This window comes from Hyla sarda, chromosome 1, assembly GCF_029499605.1.
Source record: "Hyla sarda isolate aHylSar1 chromosome 1, aHylSar1.hap1, whole genome shotgun sequence".
NCBI lineage: Eukaryota > Metazoa > Chordata > Amphibia > Anura > Hylidae > Hyla > Hyla sarda.
Window position 1 is genome coordinate 596,101,472 of NC_079189.1, and position 27,578 is coordinate 596,129,049.

At 46.9% G+C, this 27,578-nt stretch overlaps 1 protein-coding gene across 8 annotated transcripts in view; it reads right to left on the reverse strand.

Moving 5' to 3' along the window:
- The window catches only part of ATOSB (atos homolog B), an 82,163-nt gene that overhangs the window by 45,375 nt on the left and 9,210 nt on the right, over window positions 1–27,578 (reverse strand). For 3 of the 8 annotated variants that reach the window (XM_056547011.1, XM_056547030.1, XM_056547021.1), the window contains 2 exons: window positions 5,465–5,662; window positions 1,040–2,339 (listed from right to left, as the gene is read on the reverse strand). In XM_056547011.1, coding sequence (XP_056402986.1) covers window positions 1,040–2,339; window positions 5,465–5,529 — 1,365 coding nt within the window. In that variant the 5' untranslated portion in view covers window positions 5,530–5,662. Of the gene's footprint in view, window positions 1–1,039; window positions 2,340–3,172; window positions 3,345–5,457; window positions 5,663–6,055; window positions 6,074–6,142; window positions 6,544–26,600; window positions 26,612–27,578 lie in introns of those variants that run through there. The other 5 variants (XM_056547052.1, XM_056547036.1, XM_056547035.1 and 2 more) reach the window with 5 other exon arrangements.

Here is a 27,578-nt window from a genome sequence, read left to right on the forward strand (position 1 = left end):
ACATTGCTAAACATGCAAATTAAAGAGAGAGAGAGAGAGAGAGAGAGAGAGAGAGAGAGAGAGAGAGAGAGAGAGAGAGGGGAGGGCTTATGGCCAAAATTCATACCCTTGTCAGTTTAGAACCGCCCATCGGTCTCTTCATCTGCATGCAAATGAACAGCTAAGAGCCTGATAGGGGGTTCCCCTGCCTGGCACATATCCTGACTTTTCGGCTGACTCCCCTAACTCCACCCTGCTTTTGATTGACATGGCTACGAGTCAGCACTGGTGGCCACACTCCCTAGTAGGCAAATTAAAGAGAGAAGGGAGGGCTTAAAAGTCAAAGACTCAGGACCCTTGTCGGGTTTAGGAGCACCCATCAGACTCTTCATCTGGATGCAGAAGAGCAGCTAAGAGTCTGATTGAAATTCCTAAATCTAGCAGATGTCCTGACTTTTCGGCAAATTAAGGAAAGAGAAGGGCTTAGAACCAAAGACTCAGGACCCATGCCGGGTTTAGGAACGCCCATTGGGCTTTTCATCTGCATGCAGACTAATAGATAAAAGTCTGATGGGCGTTCCTAAACCCAGCAAGTGTCTTGACTTTTTGGCTGACTCCCCTAATTCCACTCACCTCGCCTTTGGCTGACCTGGCTACCTGGTCGTACTACTAGCAATGTGAATAAAAGTCTCAGGACCCTTGACGGGTTAAGGAACAACCATTGGGCTCTTATCCAAAGACTAAAGGGTTTTACAGGACTAGAAAAACTAAGCTGATTTCTTTAAAAAAAAAAAATTTTAAATCTGTCCTCAAGCTCTGTTTGGTACTGCGACTCATTTTAGCAAATCCAAAAAAAAAAAAAAAATACAGAATGAAGCATTGGATGAAACTTAAGAATAAAACTAAGCTTAACATAATAAGAACATTTGACCCTGATAGTTAATCTACCCCAAATTTTTTCTAAAACTAAAACTGCCCAAATCTGAGGCACCTTACTTTCAAAGCATGTGGTAACCCCCCCCCCCCCCCCCCCCGTACATAACAATGTAGCGCCTCTTACCTTCTGAGAGTTCCTGGCTGTTGGCAAGAGATGGTTCCAAAATGGTGCAGCCTTGGAGTCTGTGCTTCTGCAGGACCCGTGGAGTGTCTGGCAGCTCTCGCCCCCTCTCCATCTTTTGCCATGTCCTTCATCTTCGGAACAAGAATCTTCCATGTCGGTGGCGGGAAGGAGCTTCCTCTTGACTGCCGTGTTACTACTTCCTGGGGAGCAGAGACGGGCCAGCCCAGGAGGAGTCCTCTCCAATGAGCTGGTGTCTTCTCCATTTGCAGTCTGTGGCTTTTGATCTTGCATACTAGGGAGACAGGCTTCCTTTGACGTGTCCTCAGATGACAGACCCACCATGGGGTTGCCATTGGCACTGCTGTGACTGCCACCCAGGCTACCTGCCTCCAAGATGTCTGTCAACGTCTCTGGATGTGCATTGTTGTGCAAAACATTATCAAGTATGTGCTGGTTGCTGGTGGACTCCTCAGAAGTCCTAGGGTCAACTGAGACGTTTGACCCATTGGTTTCAGAGGCAGTGGACAACCCATAGGAGTCCCCCAGCTGTGTCTCTTTTGGGCTCCTTTTGTGCAAAGTGGTGCAGGGTGGAGGAGGGGGGGATACAGTCTTTCTGCAAGCTATTTTAGGGAGAGGCTGTATGGTTAGTCGCCTGCCTTGAGGTTCCTTGGAAGGGAAGCCCTCAGCTCTGTGTTCGATGACTCTCAATCCACTATGGGAGAAATGCTGAGCAGAACTGCACATTGGGATTTCTTCTGTAAGCAATCCGTCCTCAAAAGTGTCTGGATCCTCATCATCGTCCGGTAGAGAGCAGCTCTGATAGTCCCCATCTGACTGGTAATTCCCAGGTGGAACCTCGCTCTTAGGGTTTCCCCAAAAAGCCCTCCTTGGACTCCTTGGTGGCTCAGGAAGCTGTTCTGGTGGTCCCCTCTTCAAGGCTTGTCGGCAAATGGCTTTAGGACCAGGGCTATCCGATGTTATGGAGACGTGATAGACTTTTTGGAGTTTGTGCTCATTCTCGGGGTACCCCACCAGCACCCTGCAGTCCTGACCAGAATTAAGAACCCCAGTCTGGCCCGGAGAGGTTAAGTCACCTGATGTAGTTCGGCTGTCCTCTCCACCGGCCTCCTCCTTGGGTGATGGGTCCATCTGGACATGCCTCATGAGTCCAGCACAATGGAGCCTCCAAAGAGTTAGATAGGCTGTGGAAATTGGTGACCTTCTGTGTATAGATGGGGCCAGGGACAAGGTCTTCTCCTCCGAATTACACAAAGCCCTGTGACTCCAGACAGCTCTGCATCTAAGAAAAGATCAGATAAGAACAGCCAGACCTCAGAAACAAGTGTAATATACAGAAAAAATAAAAAACTATTTGAGTATTGCCTTGTGTATTTTATATTTACTTCATGATCTAGATAGAAATATGCAAAACAGAATATATTTTTTTTTACAGTTGTAGCTATTTTGTATTTTTAAAGACTTCCATGGAGGCGGCCATATTGGAGACCCACTTTTCAATTCTGTATGGTCCCTATAGGCAGTACAGCAGGGCGAGTGTGTTTTATAGCAGCAAGATGAATGGGAGTCAAACTATGAACCCACTAATCATCCCCTATCCTGTGAGTAGGGGTATAACGTTCTGAAATGTGAATAGTGCTTTTCATCAGGACTGTACGGGGCCTCCTGACATTCTCCCCCGAAAGCAGATGTTGTGGGTGAGAAGGTCTGGCTATGTTGGATTTTAACATGCCAAAAGCTCTTGTTTTAAGGGAAGAGAAGCCACTGCCAGAGGAGTCTGGCAGTGGCTCCCTCCCATCTCCCTATTCAGAACACATACATGGCGACCAAGCCAAGCAGTCAAGAGTATGAAGGTAGAGAGAGATAGATATGCATGATGAGCTTATAGGTCACAGTGCACTTGTTTTAGCTGCTCAGCCAAGCATTCACTGTCAGAGGAAAGTTGGGAGGGCCCCATACACTGGTCCTGGTTCAGATGGCTTCTCTCTAGTATGTAAGGGGCCTTAATTTTTTTGTGCATTTTTATGAAGGCAGCCATCTTTCCTAAGCTGTTTATAACAGCATTTAGTGATATGCTTTACAGCAAGCCCCATGGAGCGAAGCTGTCCTACTTACATGAATGGGAAGGTTACTGGGCATATTCTGTGACCTTTGGAAAGGTCATTTCACTGGGAGGGGGAGGCTGAGATGTGAGCTTCATCTACTGTCTTCTCTATCTACTAGTGTCACCGTACAGATCATTTTCCAGCAGCCTCCTCCTTATCACCACAGGCACAGTAGGAAGTCTCTGTTTTGTTGTGAAAATCAAAATGGCAAGATTTCAGGATCATTTTATAATATAGATAGTAAAATGCCAACACTATCGGTGAATTTAAAGTGTTGCTATCACAAAAAAGAAAATAGCTTAACGTGTCAAATACCCCATATGTCAGTGGCGAGATCCCCCCCATTGATCACAATCAGTGAGAATAAGCGTGCAGCATTATAATTCTATGCTGAGAGCCAGGCAATCAATGCATGCCGCCACTGGGAGCTATATTATTTAGAGAGACAGACAGAGACAGACAGAGACAGACAGAGACAGACAGAGACAGACAGAGACAGACAGAGACAGACAGAGACAGACAGAGACAGACAGAGACAGACAGAGACAGAGACAGACAGAGACAGAGACAGAGACAGACACAGAGACAGAGACAGAGACAGAGACAGACACAGAGACAGACAGAGACAGACAGAGACAGACACAGACAGAGACAGAGAGAGACAGACAGAGAGACAGACAGAGAGACAGACAGAGAGACAGACAGAGACAGACAGAGACAGACAGAGACAGACAGAGACAGACAGAGACAGACAGAGACAGACAGAGACAGACAGAGACAGACAGAGACAGACAGAGAGACAGACAGAGAGACAGACAGAGAGACAGACAGAGAGACAGACAGAGAGACAGACAGAGAGACAGACAGAGAGACAGACAGAGAGACAGACAGAGAGACAGACAGAGAGACAGACAGAGAGACAGACAGAGAGACAGACAGAGAGACAGACAGAGAGACAGACAGAGAGACAGACAGAGACAGACAGAGACAGAGAGACAGACAGACAGAGAGACAGACAGACAGAGAGACAGACAGAGAGACAGACAGACAGACAGAGAGACAGACAGACAGAGAGACAGACACAAGCACTCCCAGGTAGTGAAAAATAAAAAATCAAGCGACTTGAAAAATATATTTATTTTTCATTATATATGTATCTTAATATATTTATATATACACACCCACTACTATAAATGTGTGTTGTATATATAAAAATATGTATAAGTGTATAGAATATTTATTTTTTATTATATTTCTATACACACACACACACTATATATATATATATATTATATATATATATACATATATATACCGTATTTATCGGCGTATAACACGCACTTTTTAGGCTAAAATTTTTAGCCTGAAGTCTATGTGCGTGTTATACGCCGATACCGCCCCAGGAAAGGCAGGGGGAGAGAGGCCGTCGCTGCCCGCTTCTCTCCCCCTGCCTTCCCTGGGGTCTAGAGCCCTGCTGCCGGCCCTTCTCACCCCCTGGCTATCGGCGCCGCTGCCCGTTCTGTCCCCACTATCGGTGCCAGCGCCGATAGCCAGGGGGAGAGAAGGGGCAGTGGCACCCATTGCCGGCGCCGCTGCCCCGTTGCCTCCCCCCATCCCCGGTGGCATAATTACCTGGGTCGGGTTCGCGCTGCTGCAGGCCTCCGGCGTGCGTCCCCTTCGTCGTTGCTATGCGCTGCACGGCACAGCGCATGACGTCAGTGCGCCGCGCATAGCAACGACGCAGGGGACGCACGCCGGAGGCCTGCAGCAGCGCGGACCCGACCCAGGTAATTATGCCACCGGGGATGGGGGGAGGCAACGGGGCAGCGGCGCCGGCAATGGGTGCCGCTGCCCCTTCTCTCCCCCTGGCTGTCGGCGCCGCTTCTCTCCCCCTGGCTATCGGCGCCGGCAATGGGGCGCCGGTACCGATAGTCAGGGGGAGAGAACGGGCAGCGGCGCCGATAGCCAGGGGGAGAGAAGGGCCGGCAGCAGGGCTCTAGACCCCAGGGAAGGCAGGGGGAGAGAAGCGGGCAGCGATGGCCTCTCTCCCCCTGCCTTTCCTGGGGGTGTATCGGGGTATACACGCGCACACACGCACCCTCATTTTACCATGGATATTTGGGTAAAAAACTTTTTTTACCCAAATATCCTTGGTAAAATGAGGGTGCGTGTTATAGGCCGATGCGTGGTATACCCTGATAAATACGGTATATATATATATTTTTTTTTTACGTGCGTGCGCATATGCACATCATTTTAGATATATATTTATTTATATTTAATATATTTTCCAACCTCTTACCCCCGTGTCTCCGTGCGCTGCCCTTGGCCCTCCTCTATGGCAGCCAATACTCCAATCTGGCACATCTAGCTGGTGAGTGCGATCATACTGGCATTGAGAGCTGCGAGAAAGGCGCAGGGTGGAAGCGATACTCCACAGCATCCCGGAGAGGAACCCCGCCCAAAACCCAAAAGCGCTGCTGCGATGCCGCTCCAATTGCTGCAAAAAAAAAAAAGAAGCAGAACATAAAGTTAATAGGTATCAAATGACAACATATGAAATAAAAGTAACCTATAAATACATACACACTGTAGTAAACTATAACATCATAAAACTATACACTTTATTAGAACCAGAGATACACCCCACAAAAAAAAAAAAAAAGGGTAATTCTATTGGAGCGAAAAACAGAGATGTGACAGGCGGACTGGCTGATGGGGACACACGGTCAGGCGAGGACAAGGCCTGGGGTCAGCACATTTGCTCTGCGTTCTGTGGTAGTGAAAGGATCGCTACTTAACCCCTACATGGCCTGCACAAGAGGAGCTACAGAGGCACTGGTAGAGTTAAGTTACCGTGCAGTGCTCATAATTCACAAAGAATCTGTCATACCGTGATACCGCCACATACTCCCCGGGGCCTGTGCAGAACACTTAACCAATACATGTCTTCATATGGGGGGTGGTGGAGGGGGATTACCAGGGATTTCTCTGGCCTCCAGGTATGGGATTAGGAATTTGCAGCAAGGAATGAAGAATATTTCAGGCAAGTAATGTATAAAGCTGGCAGCCTCATTATTATCATCTGCAGGCTGCGCAGGAGGAGACGCTCTGCAGCACGCCTGATAGAGAATTCCTAGCTCGTGAGATAACCACAGACAAGAAGCAGAAATAGCTTCATATATAAAAAGAGAGAGAGACGGCGACACGCCCATGGACTCTGCGGGTGTTATTCATTACATAGGAAGTGTCACCAGGGAGCCTCTCCGCACAATGACACACAGCAGCGGCACAGCAGCAATTACAACATCTATAGGTTCAGCTGAGCTGGGCTGTAAAAGAAGTGCAAGCTCTTGGGGCAAGAGAACAAATATAAAACAAAGGACTTGTATCGTATAAACTATATAAAAAAAATAATCTTGTTTTATAGAAGAGTGGTCTTCAAACTGTGGATCTCCAGCTGTTGCTAAACTACAACTCCCAGCATGCTCGGACAGCCGTTGGGAGTTGTAGTTTTGCAACAGCTGGAGATCGACAGTTTGGAGACAACTATTCTACACTATAAAATAGACAATGGGATTTCTTATCGTAAATGAACCAGAAATGCTTTTGCAGAATAGTGAGTACAGCTCTGGAGTATAATACAGGGTATAACTCAGGATCAGTACAGGATAAGTAATGTAATGTATGTACACAGTGACTCCACCTGCAGAATAGTGAGTACAGCTCTGGAGTATAATACAGGATATAACTCAGGATCAGTACAGGATAAGTAATGTAATGTATGTACACAGTGACCTCACCAGCAGAATAGTGAGTACAGCTCTGGAGTATAATACAGGATATAACTCAGGATCAGTACAGGATAAGTAATGTAATGTATGTACACAGTGACCTCACCAGCAGAATAGTGAGTACAGCTCTGGAGTATAATACAGGATATAACTCAGGATCAGTACAGGATAAGTAATGTAATGTATGTACACAGTGACCTCACCAGCAGAATAGTGAGTACAGCTCTGGGGTATAATACAGGATATAACTCAGGATCAGTACAGGATAAGTAATGTAATGTATGTACACAGTGACCTCACCAGCAGAATAGTGAGTACAGCTCTGGGGTATAATACAGGATATAACTCAGGATCAGTACAGGATAAGTAATGTAATGTATTTACACAGTGACCTCACCAGCAGAATAGTGAGTACAGCTCTGGAGTATAATACAGGATATAACTCAGGATCAGTACAGGATAAGTAATGTAATGTATGTACACAGTGACCTCACCAGTAGAATAGTGAGTACAGATCTGGAGTATAATACAGGATATAACTCAGGATCAGTACAGGATAAGTAATGTAATGTATGTACACAGTGACCTCACCAGCAGAATAGTGAGTACAGCTCTGGAGTATAATACAGGATATAACTCAGGATCAGTACAGGATAAGTAATGTAATGTATTTACACAGTGACCTCACCAGCAGAATAGTGAGTACAGCTCTGGAGTATAATACAGGATATAACTCAGGATCAGTACAGGATAAGTAATGTAATGTATGTACACAGTGACCTCACCAGTAGAATAGGGAGTACAGATCTGGAGTATAATACAGGATATAACTCAGGATCAGTACAGGATAAGTAATGTAATGTTATGTACACAGTGACCTCACCAGCAGAATAGTGAGTACAGCTCTGGAGTATAATACAGGATATAACTCAGGGTCAGTACAGGATAAGTAATGTAATGTATGTACACAGTGACCTCACCAGCAGAATAGTGAGTACAGCTCTGGAGTATAATACAGGATATAACTCAGGATCAGTACAGGATAAGTAATGTAATGTATGTACACAGTGACCTCACCAGCAGAATAGGGAGTACAGCTCTGGAGTATAATACAGGATATAACTCAGGATCAGTACAGGATAAGTAATGTAATGTATGTACACAGTGACCTCACCAGCAGAATAGTGAGTACAGCTCTAGTGTATAATACAGGATATAACTCAGGATCAGTACAGGATAAGTAATGTAATGTATGTACACAGTGACCTCACCAGCAGAATAGTGAGTGAAGCTCTGGTGTATAATACAGGATAAACAATTTAATGTTTGTACACAGTGAACCCACCAGTAGAATAGTACAGCTCTGGAGTCTGGCCACTAGAGGGAGCATCTTCCTGTTTGGGTTTGCTGTGAGCGTTTGGTGTGCTCGGCTTGGAGAGAGATCCATCTGTCTCCCAGGAGTGACTTTCCTTTCCCCAGAAGGAGAGTTTGTTTCCTGGTATGAGCGAAGATCGGAGAACCCCCAACACCTGCCCCCTGAAGTAGGTCTGTGTGGGGCAGGGGGAGCCAGCGACCAGTTGTCGAGGGACCAGCATCAGGAACTGCACCAGAGGTCTCCGGGTGCAGCGATGTATCTCCAGTACCTCCTGAGCCCATGGAGAAAAAGTAGCTGCAAGGCTGCTCTGACAAGTAGCGAAGTTACATGTGCTACAAGTTCCGGAAGTGCAGGTACTGTGAAAACAAGCCTGGATAATGTGGACTGTGATACTCCTCCTGGAACAAAGCTAAATGCCCATGGAGGTGTAGCGGAGGATTGGGGAGTGCCTAGGGCCCGAGAGCCTGGAGTCACCTATAGCTCCCGGGTGCCAGAATACCTCCGTGGGTATGAGGGAGCAAGGAGCAGCTTATATTGGAGGTACGGGAGGCAAAATCCTTGATGGACACTGTGCCCATATGCCAGAAAGCTGAGCTGTCAGCCAGGATTAAAACAGCTGAAAAATGATAATATTAGGAATAGAACTTTTATTTTACAGAACAGTGGGTCATTTAAAGAAAAACGTTTAAATGATGACCACTTTGAAACAATGGAGAGAGAGAAGCAGAGACAGCTGAGGGGGCTTCAGCCACAGATGGAGGAGGAAGGAGACACAATAATTCTGAGCCTAATCCACCCAGGGGTCTGCAACATCTGACTCCATGCAGTGGGCTCCCTGCAGAGCAAGTGGCAATGTCCTCTGGCAGTTCAGGGGATGAGAGCAGCACCAGTCACCGGGGAGGGGTGATGTTGGCCCAGATCCAGCTCCTTGAGTCCCCAGGTCACCTCCAGAGGAGGCACCTGGGGGAAGGAAAAAGAAGAAGCCAAAGAAGACCAAGCTCCAGGAGCAGGTAGCATCTGCATATACCCCCCTCCCTGAGCCCCCCGGACTGGCCACAGGGTCAGCTCACTGTGTGAACCCCATTTCTAAGCCCGGCCTGAGTTCTGCTGTGGATTCAGTGCAGGAGAATGAAAAGAGTATGGAGTCTAGTGTGGCGGTGAGCTCCGTGGCTGTTTGCAGTAACAGTGGTGGAGCAGCCAATGTATCGGCTCAGTGGTCGGACAGTGATATTGGCCCAGCGATGGGCAGTAAAGGCTCTGGCACACTGCGGCTTTGTGCGTCGGCAACGGGAGCTCCGGTGGCTCCGAGTTCCTTTGGCACTGTTGTTCCTTTGGAGCAGCGGTGTCATTGTGAAAGAGCTGCCAGGGCTAAGATGCATTCGCCTCCCAGAAAGACTGGACATAAACCTTTATTTTGAATTGGCACCGCTTATCCGGATCAGTGGTGCTCAGGAGCAAAAAACTCCAGTACTGAAGAGACGGAGGGTACCAGTAAAAACAGGGCTGGGGCCGCTAATAAAACAGGCTAGGCAGGCTTCCCGGTCCTTGTATAAGGGACCGGTGACCTATCCTGTGGCAGTGGCTCCAGGTCTGGAACCCAGTGCTGATGGTACACTATCTGCACCAGAACGCACTGGTCCAGCCAGTATGAATGAGAAGGTTAATGTTGGAGAGAATTAAGGAGTGGATGTGTTGGAAAATGTATCTGTTAATAAAAATATGTCTGGGGCTTTAAATGGTGGTTTGGGCTGTAGCACGGGTGGAGGTATGGGGGGGGACATCAGCTAAAACAGGTAATAATGGTTTGAGTATTGATTATGTGGAGGAGGCTGGTGAAGGGTACAGATTAGTGGAAGTAGGGTCTGGTCCAGTTGCACCCCCATCGGTGGCAGCAGTGGTACGCAGCTTCAAAAATGTCGCCGCTGGGTGGAGGGGGGCACCTTCCTCATCTTCTGGCTCTGGGCAGAGCAATTTGTAGCAGCGTCTCCTAAGGGCCTTAAGGAGAGGGGAGAGATCAATCAATGTAGATGGTAGGGAGGTTGATCTATCCTTCTGGATAGAGTGACATGGTTTTTCAACCTTCCGAGAGGAAAGGGTGGGGGTGGGGGAATACTGTGTGGTCCCTCTCAACAGCTGGGCCAGGTGGTCTCCGAAGGAATGTGGTCCGGCTGAGGTGGAGAGGCAGTGATACATGTCCTCCAAGATCTAAAGTTGTTGAGCTTCTGCTGAGGTTGGGCTTTAAAGGCAGCTGACATCTACGCCTTGATACATCCTTATGGTACCAGAGTTTGATATCGACTTTCTTCAGCCGAAGGGGCTTGAGTTCTTCTGGTCGAATTATGAGCTTGTAAAGAACGAGCCTGGCTGGCGAGACTTTGCCATTCAGGCTGTGTTTCACCAAAACAATGTCAAGAAAGTGACCGTTTTAACCCGTAACGAATCTCTCTTTTGTATTGGTGGTGGAGGTCCCAAAAGAGAACAGAGATTAATATGGCATCTGGTCAGGGGCCTGGATGTTTATGGTAAAGCTTAGGTGTTCAGGAAACACCGTTACCCATATACCATCTGCAACCTTCCTAGGAAGAGATCGTATCCAGATCTTCTACCAGGGTCAGCCGAAGCTCTGTCACAGATGTGGCGACCCCACACATTTTGGGTGGCCTGATGAAGTGCTGAGGGCACGCAACGGTCCGTCGCAATCTAATATTCCCCCCGCATGTGTGTTCCCCGCTCTCCTGCTGTACCTGTCGACATGATTTTACCTGCTTAGAATAAAGAGGACATTTTTTGCAGACTAAGAAAAGCGTGGTGAGTGCAGCGTTATTCATTCATCCATAATCTGACCCCATACATTTTAGTGCCAATTGCACAGTGCAGAAGTGCACTCTGTGTGGGGAAATAGGCCATCTCGCTACATTTTGTGCGGAGATTAGGTGTCACCTGTGTGGTGACTTAGGTGGATTCTGCTGGGGTGACGGCTGGCGGGGTTGAAGGGGTGCAGGGGCCAGTGAATAAGCAGAAGATGCCTGCCCAACTGAGGCATCTCAAGAAGCGTCAAAGGGATAGGAAGGTTCAGGAGTCACAGGAACATAGGCCAACTGAGGTGACTTCTGATCCTGAAGAAGAAAGCTGTCTAACTCAATCACCCTCAATGGTAGCACCCTCTCCGTTGACTCTGGCATCCATTAATGTTGCCAGAAGTCAGATTCGGCTCGATTTACAGCCTATGACTGTTTTGCACATATTAATGCTGATATTTTATTTTTGAAGGAGGCCAGGCTTATAAGGCTAAAAGAGATTGGAGGAATGGGCCCTCCTACTGGTCTCTTGCGTATAGCGCAGAGCCGTATAGCGGAGTGGCGGTCCTTTTTACCACAGCGGTAGAATGCCGACGGGTTATCGAGTTAGAAATGGGGAGGCGCCTGATCTTCGATGTCCTCATGAAGGGACAAGAACTTTGTCTTATAAACATCTACTGCCCACAGTTTAAGTGGGACCAGAAGGGTCTCTTTATGAGGATTAAAGGACAACTGCAGCGGCATTACACTTATCCCCTATCCACAGGATAGGGGATAAGTGATCACGGGGGGTCCGACCGCTGGGACCCCCCGATCTCCCTAACGGGGTGCCGCCATTAGCGCTCATGGTGAGCGCTAAGGCGCGTAGCCTCGACCTAGAGGTCAACGGTGACGCACCGTCTCCTCCCCGTCCCCATATAGCTCTATGGGGGATGCATTTGTGCCTCCCCGCCTCTCCCATAGAGATGTATGGAGGAGGCGTGCCGGCTGCAACGTCATGCTGCGGCTGGCACGCCCCCTGCACGGGACAGCTGCGGCCCCGTACAGGAGATCACAGGGGGTCCCAGCGTTCGGACCCCCTGCGATCAAACACTTATCCCCTATCTTGAGGATAGGGGATAAGTGTTTGTAACGCTGCAGATGTCCTTTAAGCCCTATCTTTCTACAAGTCGGCAGGTGGTCTTTGGAGGGGACTTTAATGCTGTCACAAGGCCACAAGACAGAGGAGGTTCCAAAGACAAGCTGACTTATGATAGCGTCGCCTTTAATAGCATGGCGAGTGAGGCTTGTCTGGTGGAAGTCCACATCTGGCACACCCCAGGCCACGTGGGATTCACCTATCATAGGGGTAGTTGTAGGTCCAGAATTGACAGGTTTTATTTAAAGGAGGAAGCTTTCTCTTCAGCAGTGTCTGTTGTTGAGGTGGAGTTCTCCGATCACTGTTTAATTTAGTTTTTACAGAATGTTACCGAGACCCCCCGGATGGGCAGGGGCTATTGGAAGCTCAATTAGTCTCTCTTGTAAGAAGCAGAGATAAGACAGTCCTTTGAGGATTTTCTTCAGAGCCAGGTACCATTGCTGAGCCTTTGTAGCAGTAAGTCAGAGTGGTGGGAGATCTTCAAAAAAAAAAAAAGGGTTGCGAGATTCTTCCGCCAGCTCTCAGAAGCCTAAACAGGTACCACTTGTACCAGGTCCTTAGGAAGGATCTTGAGAACCTTGTCTCGACTGGAGGTAGCCGAGAGGATATCTCCAGAGTGAAGTCCTTGCTGATGAAGTGCCAGTACGATAGGCACGCATCTTTGGTTTTTGAGAGGGATAACGGGAAGTACCGCTCGCCCGACCCTTACAGAAACTGCAAGATGTCAGCGAATAATCAGTCCTGAGACTACCTTACTGATAGTACAGGATCCTTGAAAAGGTCCAGATCAGGGATCCTGGAGGTAGTCAGATCCTTTTACTCGCACCTCATGGGAAGGAAGGATCTAGATCGATAAAAGGCATCAGCTTTCTTGGCTGAAACTGTCCCTGAACCAGGAGTAGACCCCTCTCTTGACGTTTTGATAGAGATGATCTGGGAAGAGGAAGTCTGGATGGCTATTGATGGGCTTGCCCTCAAGAAGTCACCCGGTCCAGATGGCTTAACATCTGAGTTCTAAGACCTTTAAAGGACACTTTGGTTCTCCTCTTGACCGAGGAATTTAATGAGTGTCTATCCCCGGGCACTCTGTCGAAGTCAATGAGGAGGTCAAAGGGTAAAAACCCATCCTGCATTGAGAATTGGCATCCCATATCGCTTCTCAGTGCGGACAGATTCTGGCAAAGGTGCTGTTTACCCGGCTGGTGGAGTTTGCAACCTGACTCTTTTCGGGGGCTCAGCATTGCTCTGTTCCGGGCCACAGTACATTTAGTGCTGTGCTCCATGTCAGAGAGGCTGTGGAGCAGGGTAGGGCTGGCCACTGGAAGGGGTATCGAATTTGGCCATGGGGATTACCCCAAACAAAAACTGGGACATCAGGCTTAAGATCGTCACTCAGAAGGTGGATCAGTGGAAGGGTTGGTCTTTGACCCTCCAGGAAAGGGTTAACCTTATCAAAACATTTCTGCTCCCTTTACTGATATATCTGGGCAGCGTATGCATGTTGCCAGAACTTCTCTGGACCCGGGTCTACAGTGTGTTCTTCCAAATGTTATGGGGGAATAGACTGAACCTAGTGAAGAGGGAGGTTACTTACTGTACGAGGAGACTAGGGGGGTTGTATATGGTCAACCCCATGATATTCCTAGTGAATACCTTTCTTAAGGCCAATATTGCAAACCTCTGGAAAGAGAGGGCTCCTCCGTGGGTATCCTCCTGTAGGTGATGGTTTCGGCCTTTCTTCCAGGAATGGGAGACAGGAGGGCAAGTGAAGGATCTTCGTACACCACACGGACATCTCCCGGCTTACGCTACCCCGGTTCTGAAGGTTATTAGTCGGTGGGGTCTGGGGATGTGGGAGATTAGGGTGCTGGCAGGGCCTCTTGTCTGTGGAGGGGCTCTGCCTTTAACCCCTTAACGACGCAGGACGTATATTTACGTCCTGCGCCGGCTCCCGCGATATGAAGTGGGATCGCGCCGCGATCCTGCACTAATCGCGTGGGTCCCGGCGCTCATCAACGGCCGGGACCCGCGGCTAATACCACACATCGCCGATCGCGGCGATGTGCGATATTAACCCTTTAGAAGCGGCGGTCAAAGCTGACCGCCGCTTCTAAAGTGAAACTGAAAGTGACCCGGCTGCTCAATCGGGCTGTTCGGGACCGACGCGGTGAAATCGCGGCGTCCCGAACAGCTGATCGGACACCGGGAGGGCCCTTACCTGCCTCCTCGGTGTCCGATCGACGAATGACTGCCAGTGATCAGCATAGGAGATCAGTGTGTGTAGTGTTATAGGTCCCTATGGGACCTATAACACTGCAAAAAAAAAAAGTGTTAATAAAGGTCATTTAACCCCTTCCCTGATAAAAGTTTGATTCACCCCCCTTTTCCCATAAAAAAAATAAAACAGTGTAAAAAAAAAAAATAAATAAACATATGTGGTATCGCCGCGTGCGTAAATGTCCGAACTATAAAAATATATCATTAATTAAGCCGTACGGTCAATGGCGTACGCGCAAAAAAATTCCAAAGTCCAAAAAAGCGTATTTTGGTCACTTTTTATACCATTAAAAAAATGAATAAAAAGTGATCAAAAAGTCAGATCAAAAAAAAAAATCATACCGATAAAAACTTCAGATCACGGCGCAAAAAATGTGTCCTCATACCACCCTGTACGTGGAAAAATAAAAAAGTTATAGGGGTCAGAAGATGACATTTTTAAACGTATAAATTTTCCTGCATGTAGTTATGATTTTTTCCAGAAGTGCGACAAAATCAAACCTATACAAGTAGGGGATCATTTTAACCGTATGGACCTACAGAATAATGATAAGGTGTAATTTTTACCGAAATATGCACTGCGTAGAAACGGAAGCCCCCAAAAGTTACAAAATGGCGTTTTTTTTTCGATTTTGTCGCACAATGATTTTTTTTTTCGTTTCGCCGTGCATTTTTGGGTAAAATGACTAATGTCACTGCAAAGTAGAATTGGCGACGCAAAAAATAAGCCATAATATGGATTTTTAGGTGGAAAATTGAAAGGGTTATGATTTTTAAAAGGTAAGGAGGAAAAAACTAAAGTGCAAAAACGGAAAAACCCTGAGTCCTTAAGGGGTTAAAGTGCCTTAGCCTGTTGTCTCCCTAGTGGTGGGCTGATGCGGACACATTAGTCTTTTTGTTTTGTGCTGTAGGTATACGGTAATATAGGGCTTGCAGTCACTGAACGTGAGCTTTAGGGGTTTGTGTGGCTGAAAAGCCTCTTTGTTGTGTGGAGGAATGAGTGTGGGGTGGACCGGTGTTTTTTATGCTATGGTGTTGGTTTTATGATTCATTATATTGATTTGTTCTATCAGATATGGTATGTCTATATTTTGTAATTATTTATTGTAATGTTTAAAATTTTAATAAAAGATTTACAGGATATACGGTAACTCAGGATCTTTACAGGATAAGTAATGTAATGTATGTACACAGTGACCCCACCAGCAGAATAGTGAGTACAGCTCTGGAGTGTAATACAGGATAAGTAATGTAATGTATGTACAGTGACCCCACCAGCAGAATAGTGAGTACAGATCTGGGGTATAATACAGGATAAGTAATGTAATGTATGTACACAGTGACCCCACCAGCAGAATAGTGAGTACAGCTCTGGAGTATAATACAGGATAAGTAATGTAATGTATGTACAGTGACCCCACCAGCAGAATAGTGAGTACAGATCTGGGGTATAATACAGGATAAGTAATGTAATGTATGTACACAGTGACCTCACCAGCAGAATAGTGAGTACAGATCTGGGGTATAACACAGGATATAACTCAGGATCTTTACAGGATAAGTAATGTAATTTATGTACACAGTGACCTCACCAGCAGAATAGTGAGTACAGCTCTGGAGTATAATACAGGATATAACTCAGGATCAGTACAGGATAAGTAATGTTATGTATGTACAGTGACCCCACCAGCAGAATAGTGAGTACAGCTCTGGAGTATAATACAGGATATAACTCAGGATCAGTGTTACGTCGAGCGCTCCGGGTCCCCGCTCCTCCCCGGAGCGCTCGCAGCGCCCCGGTCAGACCTGCTGACCGGGAGTGCTGCGATAATGTCCCTAGCAGGGATGCGATCCGCGATGCGGGACACGCCCGCTCGCGGTTCGCATCCCAGCCCGCTTACCAGACTCGTTCCCCGTCTGTACAGTTCCGGCGCGCGCGGCCCCGCTACCTAGGGCGCGCGCGCACCGGCTCTCTGCGATTTAAAGGGCCAGTGCGCCGCTGATTGGCGCCTGGTTCTAATTAGTGAAATCACCTGTGCACTTCCCTATATAACCTCACTTCCCCATATAACCTCACTTCCCCTTCCCTTCCTTGCCGGATCTTGTTGCCATTGTGCCAGTGAAAGCGTTTCCTTGTGTGTTCCTAGCCTGTGTTCCAGACCTCCTGCCGTTGCCCCTGACTACGATCCTTGCTGCCTGCCCTGACCTTCTGCTACGTCCGACCTTGCTCTTGCCTAATCCCTTGTACTGCGCCTGTCTCAGCAGTCAGTCGGGGTTGAGTCGCTATCGGGTGGAAGGACCTGGGGGTTACCTGCCGCAGCAAGTCCATCCCGCTTTGCGGCGGGCTCTGGTGAATACCAGTAACCCCTTAGACTCCGTTCCCCTGGAACAGCCCACGTCATCACCTCACTGACACAGAGGATCCCCCTCCAGTGTCCTCACAGTACCCGGATCCTGACAATCAGTACAGGATAAGTAATGTAATGTATGTACAAAGTGACCTCACCAGCAGAATAGTGAGTACAGCTCTGGTGTATAATACAGGATATAACTCAGGATCAGTACAGGATAAGTAATGTAATGTATGTACACAGTTTCCTCACCAGCAGAATAGTGAGTACAGCTCTGGAGTATAATACAGGATATAACTCAGGATCAGTACATGATAAGTAATGTAATGTATGTACAAAGTGACCTCACCTGCAGAATAGTGAGTACAGCTCTGGAGTATAATACAGGATATAACTCAGGATCAGTACAGGATCAGTAAATATACACAGTGACCCCACCAGTCAGCATAGGCCTTATAGGGGTATTCCAGCTATTACAATCTATCCTTCACCTATAAATATGGACAGCGTTTCATACATTGCTTTGTAATGCGTTGGCAATATATCAGTAACAGGAAATAAAGCACCGATCCACAGTGGAGTGTTATATAGAGCAGAGGCCAAGCATGTACATTGTGTTCTTGGTCGAGGTACATTGGAGTAAAGCAGCATTTTCCAACCAGGGTGCCTACAGCTGTTGCAAAACAACAACTCTCAGCATGCCCGGACAGCCGAAGGCTGTCTGGGCATGCTGGGAGTTGTCGTTTTGCAACAGCTGTAGGCACCCTGGCTGGAAAACTAGATATTGTTGGGGGTCTCACTGATCAGTACCCCAATGAATTAACATTTATTGCCTTCCCCATTGACAGATGACTTTGGGATAGGTTGGGGTATGTACACGAAATCAGGCTATAGAAGGCTTTCTTCTTCATGTTGCTACAGCTAATACCCATCTCCACCATAACCCCTGCGCTCACATTCTTAGCCCATTGAAAAGCAAGTAAAAGTGTTTCGCGCATCCATTGCCCGGGGGTTAAAAAAAATAAAAAATTTCAACCCCCCCCATTACCTCATACCTACATTACAATGGGCGCGAGTGACTATTAAAAGGGGTTATCCAGGATTTATATATATATATATATATCTATATATCAACTGGCCCCAGAAAGTTAAACTGATTTGTAAATTACTTCTATTAAAAAAAATCTTAATCCTTTCAGTACTTATGAGCTTCTGAAGTTAAGGTTGTTCTTTTCTGTGCTCTTTGATGACACGAGTCTCGGGAACCGCCCAGTTTAGCAGAGGTTTGCTATGGGGATTTGCTTCTAAACTGGGCGGTTCCCGAGACACGTGTCATCAGAGGGCACTTAGACAGAAAAGAACAACCTTAACTTAAGCAGCTCATAAGTACTGAAAGGATTAAGATTTTTTAATAGAAGTAATTTACAAATCTGTTTAACTTTCTGGAGCCAGTTGATATATAAAATTTTTTATTTTTCCTGGAATACCCCTTTAACCTATCAGCAAAATGGGCGACGACCAGTATATAGAGTAATCACCTTCTATAACGGTTATAAAGGGTAACCCTCCCCCATATGTCACATGATCACCTCCAGTTATATACACGTAAATGTAGAGCAATAAATGGCACAGGCACTCCTATATATAGAGGTCAGGAATTCTGCTGCCGTGAACAGGAGACTAAATTCATGGAGCAGGCGTCCCCCGTCCCCCCCCCCCCCCCCCCGAGACACAAGGATCGTCCAACAGCTACGTCCGCGCCATATAGGAAGGACGGCGTCCGAATAAAGAGGGCAATGGGTCAGACCCCTTGGTATATATGGATACAACTATGGAACCTGCAGTTGCCATAGCAACAATGGGCACACATTAGAAAGGACTCATCTCTAAGGCCGGTTTTACATGTAACGCTTGACCACCGATTTGGTGACCTCAAACAACAGGGTCAGCAAGCCCTACGGTCAAACCAGTATTGTCGGACGCAATCCGGACGCAAAAAAAAAAAGTGAATTATTTTTGAGGTAAGTATGGAAGACTGGAAGCTCCGCAGGATGGTCCACCATGAAGTGGGGCTCCTGCCCAACCAGGGTGCCTCCAGCTGTTGCAAAACTACAACTAGTTGTAGTTTTGCAACAGCTGGGCATCAATGGGGCCTCGAATCACTGGTGAGTTTAGGAGTATTCAGAAGCTCTGGTTGTATGTTAATTTGGAGAACATATGTATTATGTTTTAAAGGGGAATTTTTTATTTGACTATGCTACAGGGGCTGTAAAGTTAGTGTAGTTCATAATATAGTGTCTGTACCTGTGTGTGACGGTTTTCTCACAATTTTTCTGTGATTTTCACCCCAATATTTATTTTTAACAGCATACAAAATGACTGTTGTCTCAGATTTTTCCCAGCTTGCAATGCGGCCGAGACCTGACATCACTAGTCAGCTGATGACAGGGAGCCTGTCTGCTTCAATGGGTGGAGCGATTGCTTGGTGGGGAGAGATCAATCTGCAACAGTTGTAAGCACCCTGATTGAAAACCACAGGTCTTTTGAATGGATGCAGCTCATTTATGTTTCAATGGGTGGGTGGCTGATGTGTGGAAGGGAGGAAAATCAAATTATGGGATTTGTAGTCAAAAGAAAAACTCAAAACAGGAAATACCAGTTCACAAAAAGCTAGCCACAGTGTTATGGTAATCTCACAACATAGCCATTTATCCCCAAGACAAGCGCAGATCCTTCCTAAGCATGTCCATTACTGTCTGCCAGGTACATACTAAAAATCACCTTATGGTGGATATGGAGCATAAACACAGAAAAAAGCAGTTTTTCTGGCACACCCCCGTCACGCCCCCTCCCATAGACTTGCATTGAGGGGACGGGCGTGATGTCACACGGGGGCGGAGTTCTGACGTCACGCCCCCTCCCATAGACTTGCTTTGAGGAGACGGGCATGACGTCACACAGGGGCGGAGTCCTGACATCATGGACCTCCGTTCCCATAGTCGCGACTCAGACCCTCCACCGGTTCCGGTGAAAAAACAGGTGGGTGCCGCATGCAATAATGCTGGGGTCCCCCGCGATCAGACATCTTATCCCCTATCCTTTGGATAAGGGATAAGATGTCTAGGGTGGGAGTACCCCTTTAAGAACGCTTTGAGTTCAGAGAGGTAACTTAAAGGGGTAGTCCAGTGGTGAAAAACTTATCCCCTATCCTAAGGATAGGGGATAAGTTTGAGATCGCGGGGGCCCCCTGCGATCTCTCTGTATGGGGGCCAGACACACCCCCCTCAATACATCTCTATGGCAGAGCCGGAGATTGCCGAAGGCAGCGCTTCGGCTCTGCCATAGAGTTGTATTGAGGGGGCGTGTCGGCTGCCGCTTCGTGCGGAGGTCGACACGCCCCCTTCCCACAGGCTGTCGGGGCTCCGTACAGGAGATCGCAGGGGGCCCCAGCGGTCGGACTCCCCGCGATCTGCAACTTATCCCCTATCCTTAGGATAGGGGATAAGTTGTTCACCACTGGACTACTCCTTTAAAACTCCTAGGCCTCAATGCAAAAAAATCAAGAAATCAAGACCAGGGCCAGCGGCTCCCGTGTCATTCATAACGCTGGGCCTACGGGCTCCCTCAGACACCAGGGCCCTTGTGTTGTTGCTACCTCCACAGTTCTGCCTCTAGCCGAAAACCTTCAAGACAGGCCTGTGTAAGATGGATGTTCTGCATGAGGGAGTCACGTAAGGAGGGATGACTGAAAGCTCTGTAGGCCCGAGCACAAAGACAACATTGGATACTCTGCAGGAGAGGGTCCATATACAGGCAAGACAAGGGGAAAAGCTCTGCGGGGAATAAGATAGGTCAAGAGACACATGGGATGGAAGAGACAGATACCCAGACAGCATGTAAACCCAGTGTACCAGTCACAATTCAGGAACATTTAATCCCTTGATCAGGAACATACTAGTTTTCTCAATAAAGACCCACATGTATTCATATCCTGCAGACGCTGGCCTGGTGCCTGGGCATGCCTGAGCTCAGGAGGCTGGTAGGCAGGGATGCCATTCTGTGCCAGTGGCCATAGCTTTACAGATAAGACAAAGGCACTGCACTTCCCGAAACTCCATGACGGGGGGGGGGAGTAAGCCCCTCACTTCACAGGACTATAGGGGGTCTGGATGTCATGGAGGAATCCAACAAAATCACAATGGGGGGGGGGGGGGGTATTGATCAACAGATTTGTGTTTTTTTTTTGTGTGTTTCTTTGGCGCAGTGTCTTTTTGCACCAATATTAGGCAAATTTTTTGCACCAATATTAGGCAAATTTTTTGCACCAATATTAGGCACATTCTCACCTTTTGAAGGTCCTGTGTTTGATTTTTGCGGTGGTCAGTAATTTATCAATTTGCGTCAATTGTATTTTGGCCCTAATTTGCCTGTTTTTGATGCATGTTTGAGGCAAGTCACCGCCAACAATATTGTGACATGGAACACACACACACATACATACCAAAAAGGAAGAATATGGTATGTGCCAAAATTACTAAAAGACAAGCGCCAAATGATAAATTTGCCACGTCCGTAAAAACCAAAAGTAAAATAATAATTAAAAAAAAGACACAGGTAAAAAGAAACGGACAACAAGTAAAAATGATATACACCCCTACAGACCTTATCTCATAATACGAATCCCACTTGTCTTTAGGGAACTTTTGTCGCACGTTTAGTGCGGCATTATTGCGACCTTGAATAGACAACATGCGCCAGAAATCTCCGAGCGTCCCGACAAAACTACCAGAAACCTTACCAAAGGGGAGTGACTTCAAATTAGCATACAAACCCTGCATATGTCTTAAAGGGGTACTCCGGTGAAAACCTTTTTTCTTTTAAATCAACTGGTGGTAGAAAGTTAAACATATTTGTAAATTACTTCTATTAAAAAATCTTAATCCTTCCTGTACTTATTAGCTGCTGAATACTACAGAGGAAATTCTTTTCTTTTTGGAATGCTCCCTGATGACATCACGAGCACAGTTCTCTCTGCTGACGTTATAATAATAATAATAATAATAATAATAATAACGCTTTATTTATTGTTGTCCTTAGTGGGATTTGAACCCAAGTCCCCAGCACTGCAAGGCAGCAGTGCTAACCACTGAGCCACCATGCTGCCCTTAGCATACATCTGCTATGCATGGCTGCTAAAATTGACAGAGATGTCAGCAGAGAGCACTGTGCTCGTGATGTCATCAGTGTTCCAAAACGAAAAGAATTTCATCCGTAGCATTCAGCAGCTAATAAGTACTGGAAGGATTAAGATTTTTTAATAGAAGTAATTTACAAATATGTTTAACTTTCTGGCACCAGTTGATTTAAAAGAAAAAAGGTTTTCACCGGAGTACCCCTTTAACTATACTGACAAACCATCAAACCAAGAAATAGATGGTCAGAAAAAATCCCACAACTTAAAGAGTACTTGTCACCAAATTAAATGTTTAATATAGTGTTCCATGTGTAATTAGCAGACACTTTCCCATGCACTTGCTTTTAAAATTATCAACATAAATATGTTTAAAATGTAATAGAAAAAAATGGCCACTAGGTGGCTCTGTTCTGTTCCCTGCCACAATTAATACAGTGAGTTTGGTCTCCTCCCAGCCTGACAGGAGTCCAAACTCAGGAAGTGTTTCTCACTGAGCTTGATTGACAGCTGCACAGAGCCTGAGGTCTTCTATACATCAAAGTACTGCAACCATGTGAGGGAGGAAGTGGTCCCCCAGCAGACTTCAGTGATGTCATGTCTGCTGGGAAATGCCCACTTTCTCCTGCTGGAAGATTGCACTATGTGAGCAAGAATAAAGGTAAGATACACAGCTTTTTAAAGCTCTGAGTAGTGTTAGGAGTACTTAGGGAAAATAGCCTGAGTTAGTTTAGAAAAGTTTATTTGGTGACAGCTACTCTTTAAAAAGGTACTCTGCCGAAAAACAAGGTCTGATCGCTGGGGAACCGTGCGATTAGAGATGAGCGAACTTACAGTAAATTCGATTCGTCACGAACTTCTCAGCTTGGCGGTTGCTGACTTTTCCTGCATAAATTAGTTCAGCTTTCCGGTGCTCCCATGGGCTGGAAAAGGTGGATACAGTCCTAGGAGACTCTTTCCTATGAATGTATCCACCTTTTCCAGCCCACGGGAGCACCTGAAAGCTGAACTAATTTATGCAGGAAAAGTCATCAACTGCTGAGCCGTGAAGTTCGTGACGAATCGAATTTACTGTAAGTTCGCTCATCTCTACTTGCGATCTCTGGGCCAGCAGCCCACTCCCTTTTAATATGTTTTCTGTTTGTAATGTGTAGAATTTTACATTTTTGGAGTGAAAAAAGTCAAAAGGGAAAATTTTTAACTTACTAGAAATGAAATTTCCATTGTGACATTGTTTTGGGTTGCCAAATGTTGACACAGAGGAAAGGCCATTTTGTCACAATTTCCCAACAAAGGCGCCATATTAGTAAATAATGTAGAAAAACATGACAAGTAGAGATGAGCGAATTTACAGTAAATTCGATTCGTCACGAACTTCTCGGCTCGGCAGTTGATGACTTTATCCTGCATAAATTAGTTCAGCTTTCAGGTGCTCCGGTGGGCTGGAAATGGGGGAAACAGTCCTAGGAGACTCTTTCCTAGGAGACTGTATCCACCTTTTCCAGCCCACCGGAGCACCGGAAAGCTGAACTAATTTATGCAGGAAAAGTCATCAACTGCCGAGCTGAGAAGTTCGTGACGAATCGAATTTACTGTAAGTTCGCTCATCTCCAATGACAAGCATAAAAGAAACCTCACAAAACCAGACCCTATGAGTAAATAAAAGCCAAGGTGTCATTTTATAGATCAGCAATAATCTGCTTATAGATACATAAGGGGCTGCTGCACTAACCATTTACAGGCGACAGCAATAAAAAAAATATTCAGGTTATTAGAGGAAATTCCTGAGATTTTTTTTCTTGACGGTCATTGGAATTTTTATTTGTGACTAATAAGTAATGCCATATGAAGAAATATTTCGATCTCACGTACAAACACCAGTTACGGTTATAAATTATGTCAGGATTTTAAAGTGTACCTGTCACTTGTTGTAGAAACATGTGAAAAGTTTTCTTCGGTCGGGGTCTGAGTGTTCAGACCGCGACCAATTGTTAGAACAAGCGGGGAGAAGAGTGAAGCTGATAGAGGCAATCCTATAGACTGTTCACACGGAGGTATGTGTCCCGGAAAACACATTTAAAAAGTTCCGGCGAGCGCTAGGACCGCTCAGAAATGCGCCGTCTGACAGCAATGCATTTCTGAGCGAAATCCGCAGAAAGAATAGACAGGTTTATTCTTTCTGCGGACGCCGGAATCAGGATTTCCGCAGCAGAGACATCTGCCATGGAAATTCCATCCTTTGCATAGTGCAGCAGAATCCCATTGAAATGAATGGGAGTCTGCTGCAGTGGAATGTCCATGGGGAATATTCCAGCTGAATGCCGCACACACATTCCGCTCTGCGAACATGCCCTTCTATTCTAAATTTGTCTCGCTTTGTCGCTCTTCTCCCGGCTAGTTCTAGCTATTGGTTTCAATCTAAACACTCAGACCCTGACAGATCACAACTTTTGACAGGTCTCTACACTACTTTTTGGTAGTGACAGTGCCCATTTAAACAGGTACTCCAGCGTTCTAAACATTTTCTTCAGAACCCTCGGAGGAGGAGGCAATGATCGTAACTTTACAGGAACGCCCCTCGTGACGTCACGTTATGCCCCTTCCATTCACGATTATGGAAAGGGGTGTGTCAGCTGACATGCCCCCTCCCATAGACATGAATGGAGGGGGCGTGGGGTGACGTGACAACCACTGCCGCAGGAATCTGGCGTTTGTTTAGAACGCCAGGTGCTGCAGGAGATCATTCAAAATATTTAGTTCCGAACGCTGGGTGTGGGGGTCGTGACGTCACGGCCACACCCCTAGTGATGTCACACCATGTCCCCTCAATGCAAGTCTATGGGAGAGGGCGTGATGGTGGTCATCACTCCCCCTCAATCCAAGTCTATGGGAGGGGGCGTGATGGTGGTCATCACTCCCCCTCAATCCAAGTCTATGGGAGGGGGCGTGATGGTAGTCATCACTCCCCCTCAATGCAAGTCTATGGGAGGGGCATGATGGTCGTCACTCCCCCTCAATGCAAGTCTATGGGAGGGGCATGATGGTCGTCACTCCCCCTCAATGCAAGTCTATGGGAGAGGGCGTGATGGTCATCACTCCCCCTCAATCCAAGTCTATGGGAGGGGGCGTGATGGTGGTCGTCACTCCCCCTCAATGCAAGTCTATGGGAGGGGCATGATGGTCGTCACTCCCCCTCAATGCAAGTCTATGGGAGGGGCATGATGGTCGTCACTCCCCCTCAATGCAAGTCTATGGGAGGGGCATGATGGTCATCACTCCCCCTCAATGCAAGTCTATGGGAGAGGGCGTGATGGTCGTCACTCCCCCTCAATGCAAGTCTATGGGAGGGGCATGATGGTCGTCACTCCCCCTCAATGCAAGTCTATGGGAGGGCGTCACGCCCCCTCCCATAGACTTGCATTGAGGGGGCGTGGTGTGACACCACTAGGAGTGTGGCCGTGACGTCACGACCCCCCGCACCCAACGCTGGGGTAGTGGAGTACCCCTTTAAATTATATATTTATGGCAGATTCTGACTTTGGGGCTCTCTACTACAATTCCCAGCATGCCCTGTCAGCTGCAGACAGTTTTAGTCACTGGTTGGGGATTAGTCACTTTTGACAGGTATCTGCTGGGGGGGGGGGGATGTCCATATAAAATCCCTAATACATTCTGATCTCTAACAAACAGGGAGGAGACGGAGGATCTGTCATATTAAACAGATGATTGTTACCCTAAGCTCCGAAAGTTCCTGAACACCCACTGGCTGACAGGGGAAGGTGTGGGCCCTTTAAATTAACTCTTCGGGTGACTAATGATAATTACACTGTCACACGTCCAGAATAATGACACGCCATTCCTTTCATTTCTGAGAGACGAGTGAGAGAGAGATTCTAAGTCAATTTAGTGTAACAATGGGGGAGATTTATCAAAACCTGTGCAAAGGAAAAGTTGCCCAGTTGCCCATAGCAACCAATCAGATCGCTTCTTTCATTTTGCAGAGGCCTTGTCAAAAATGAAAGAAGCAAGCGGATTGGTTGCTATGGGCAACTTACTCCACTGCGAAGGCCTCTTCATCATTCGCTCTGTTATCTGGAGTTGTGCAGGACCTGCGGCCTGATGACCTCATTTCAGACTTGCAGGAGAAGGTCCTGCACCATTAAAGGGGGTACTCCACTGGCCAGCGTTCGGAAGTGAATGTTCCGAATGCTGTTTTTTGGCGCTGCGGGGGTCACAACGCCCCTCGTGACGTCACGGCCATGCCCGCTCAATGTAAGTTTATGGGAGGGGGCGTGACAGCCATAGAGTTGCATTGAGGGGGCGTGGTTGGACATCACTAGGGTGCGGCCGACCCCCGCAGTGCGAAAATGGCGTTCGGAACATTCACTTCCGAACGTTGGCCAGTGGAGTACCCCCTTTATCATAACAGGGGATGCAGAGGCCTGGGAGGAGAGGGAAGGTGGGAATTGTATTATTTAACTAATAGGAGGCTCCCTGCCTACCTACTTACCTACCAGGGGCCTCAATTTAAGGCTATGTTCACACTGCAGAATGTTAATGCGGAATTCCACATGAATATTCCGCACGGACTTTCCGCAGCTGCAACATCTGCTGCTGAAATCCTGGTCGCGGTGGCTGCAAATACATTGAACCTGTTCAATGCTTTTTTTGCGAATTTTGCTCGGAAATGCATTGCTGTCTTATGAGGACGCATTTCCAAATGGAACCTAGCGCCGGAATGTTCTGCCGGCTCTCTCCACTGTCTGTAGAATGTCTGCAAAGAAATTTGCCGTGCGCACATTCCACTGTCTGAACATAGCCTAATAGAGGAGTTCCCTACTTACCTACCTACCTACCTACATACATACATCCTGGGGGCTTCAATCTAATAGAGGAGTTCCCTACATACCAATCTTTTGGGGGTTTCACCACCTACTTATCTTCTCGGGGCTTCTACCTAATAGGGGGAATTCCCTTCCTACGGGGGGCGTCTACTGAATAAGGGAGGATTTCTTACCTACCTACTGGGGGCTTCTACCTAATGGGGGGGGGGGGGCTTTTCCTACCTACCAGGGGCCTATCTTAATTATGAGTGTCAGTGAGAATTTCGCTACTTTGTCTTTAAAAAAATAAAAAAAAAATTAAAAAAATAAAATAAAAAAAAAAAACGCCCTCATCATAGGCAGTTTTGTTATAGGCTCTGTAAACCACGTGACCAGAGATTTAGCCGTTTCTGTTATTTTCATTGCCGTACAATCTCTGTTTTTTTCCAAGATTTGGGGAAAAATCACAACAAAAACAGAAAAAAATAAAAGCAGCAATAAATGAAATTTGTGAACACAGTCTTCGGGGAGGGGTATAACTACTATATATCCTGTCCCCATAGGGATAGAAGATGGCGCTTGGGGGGGGGGGGGGGGGGGGACTTGGTAGGTGTTGATGTCATTCTGTAGTCCACAGAAAGTCAGGAATGTAATCACATGACCAATTTA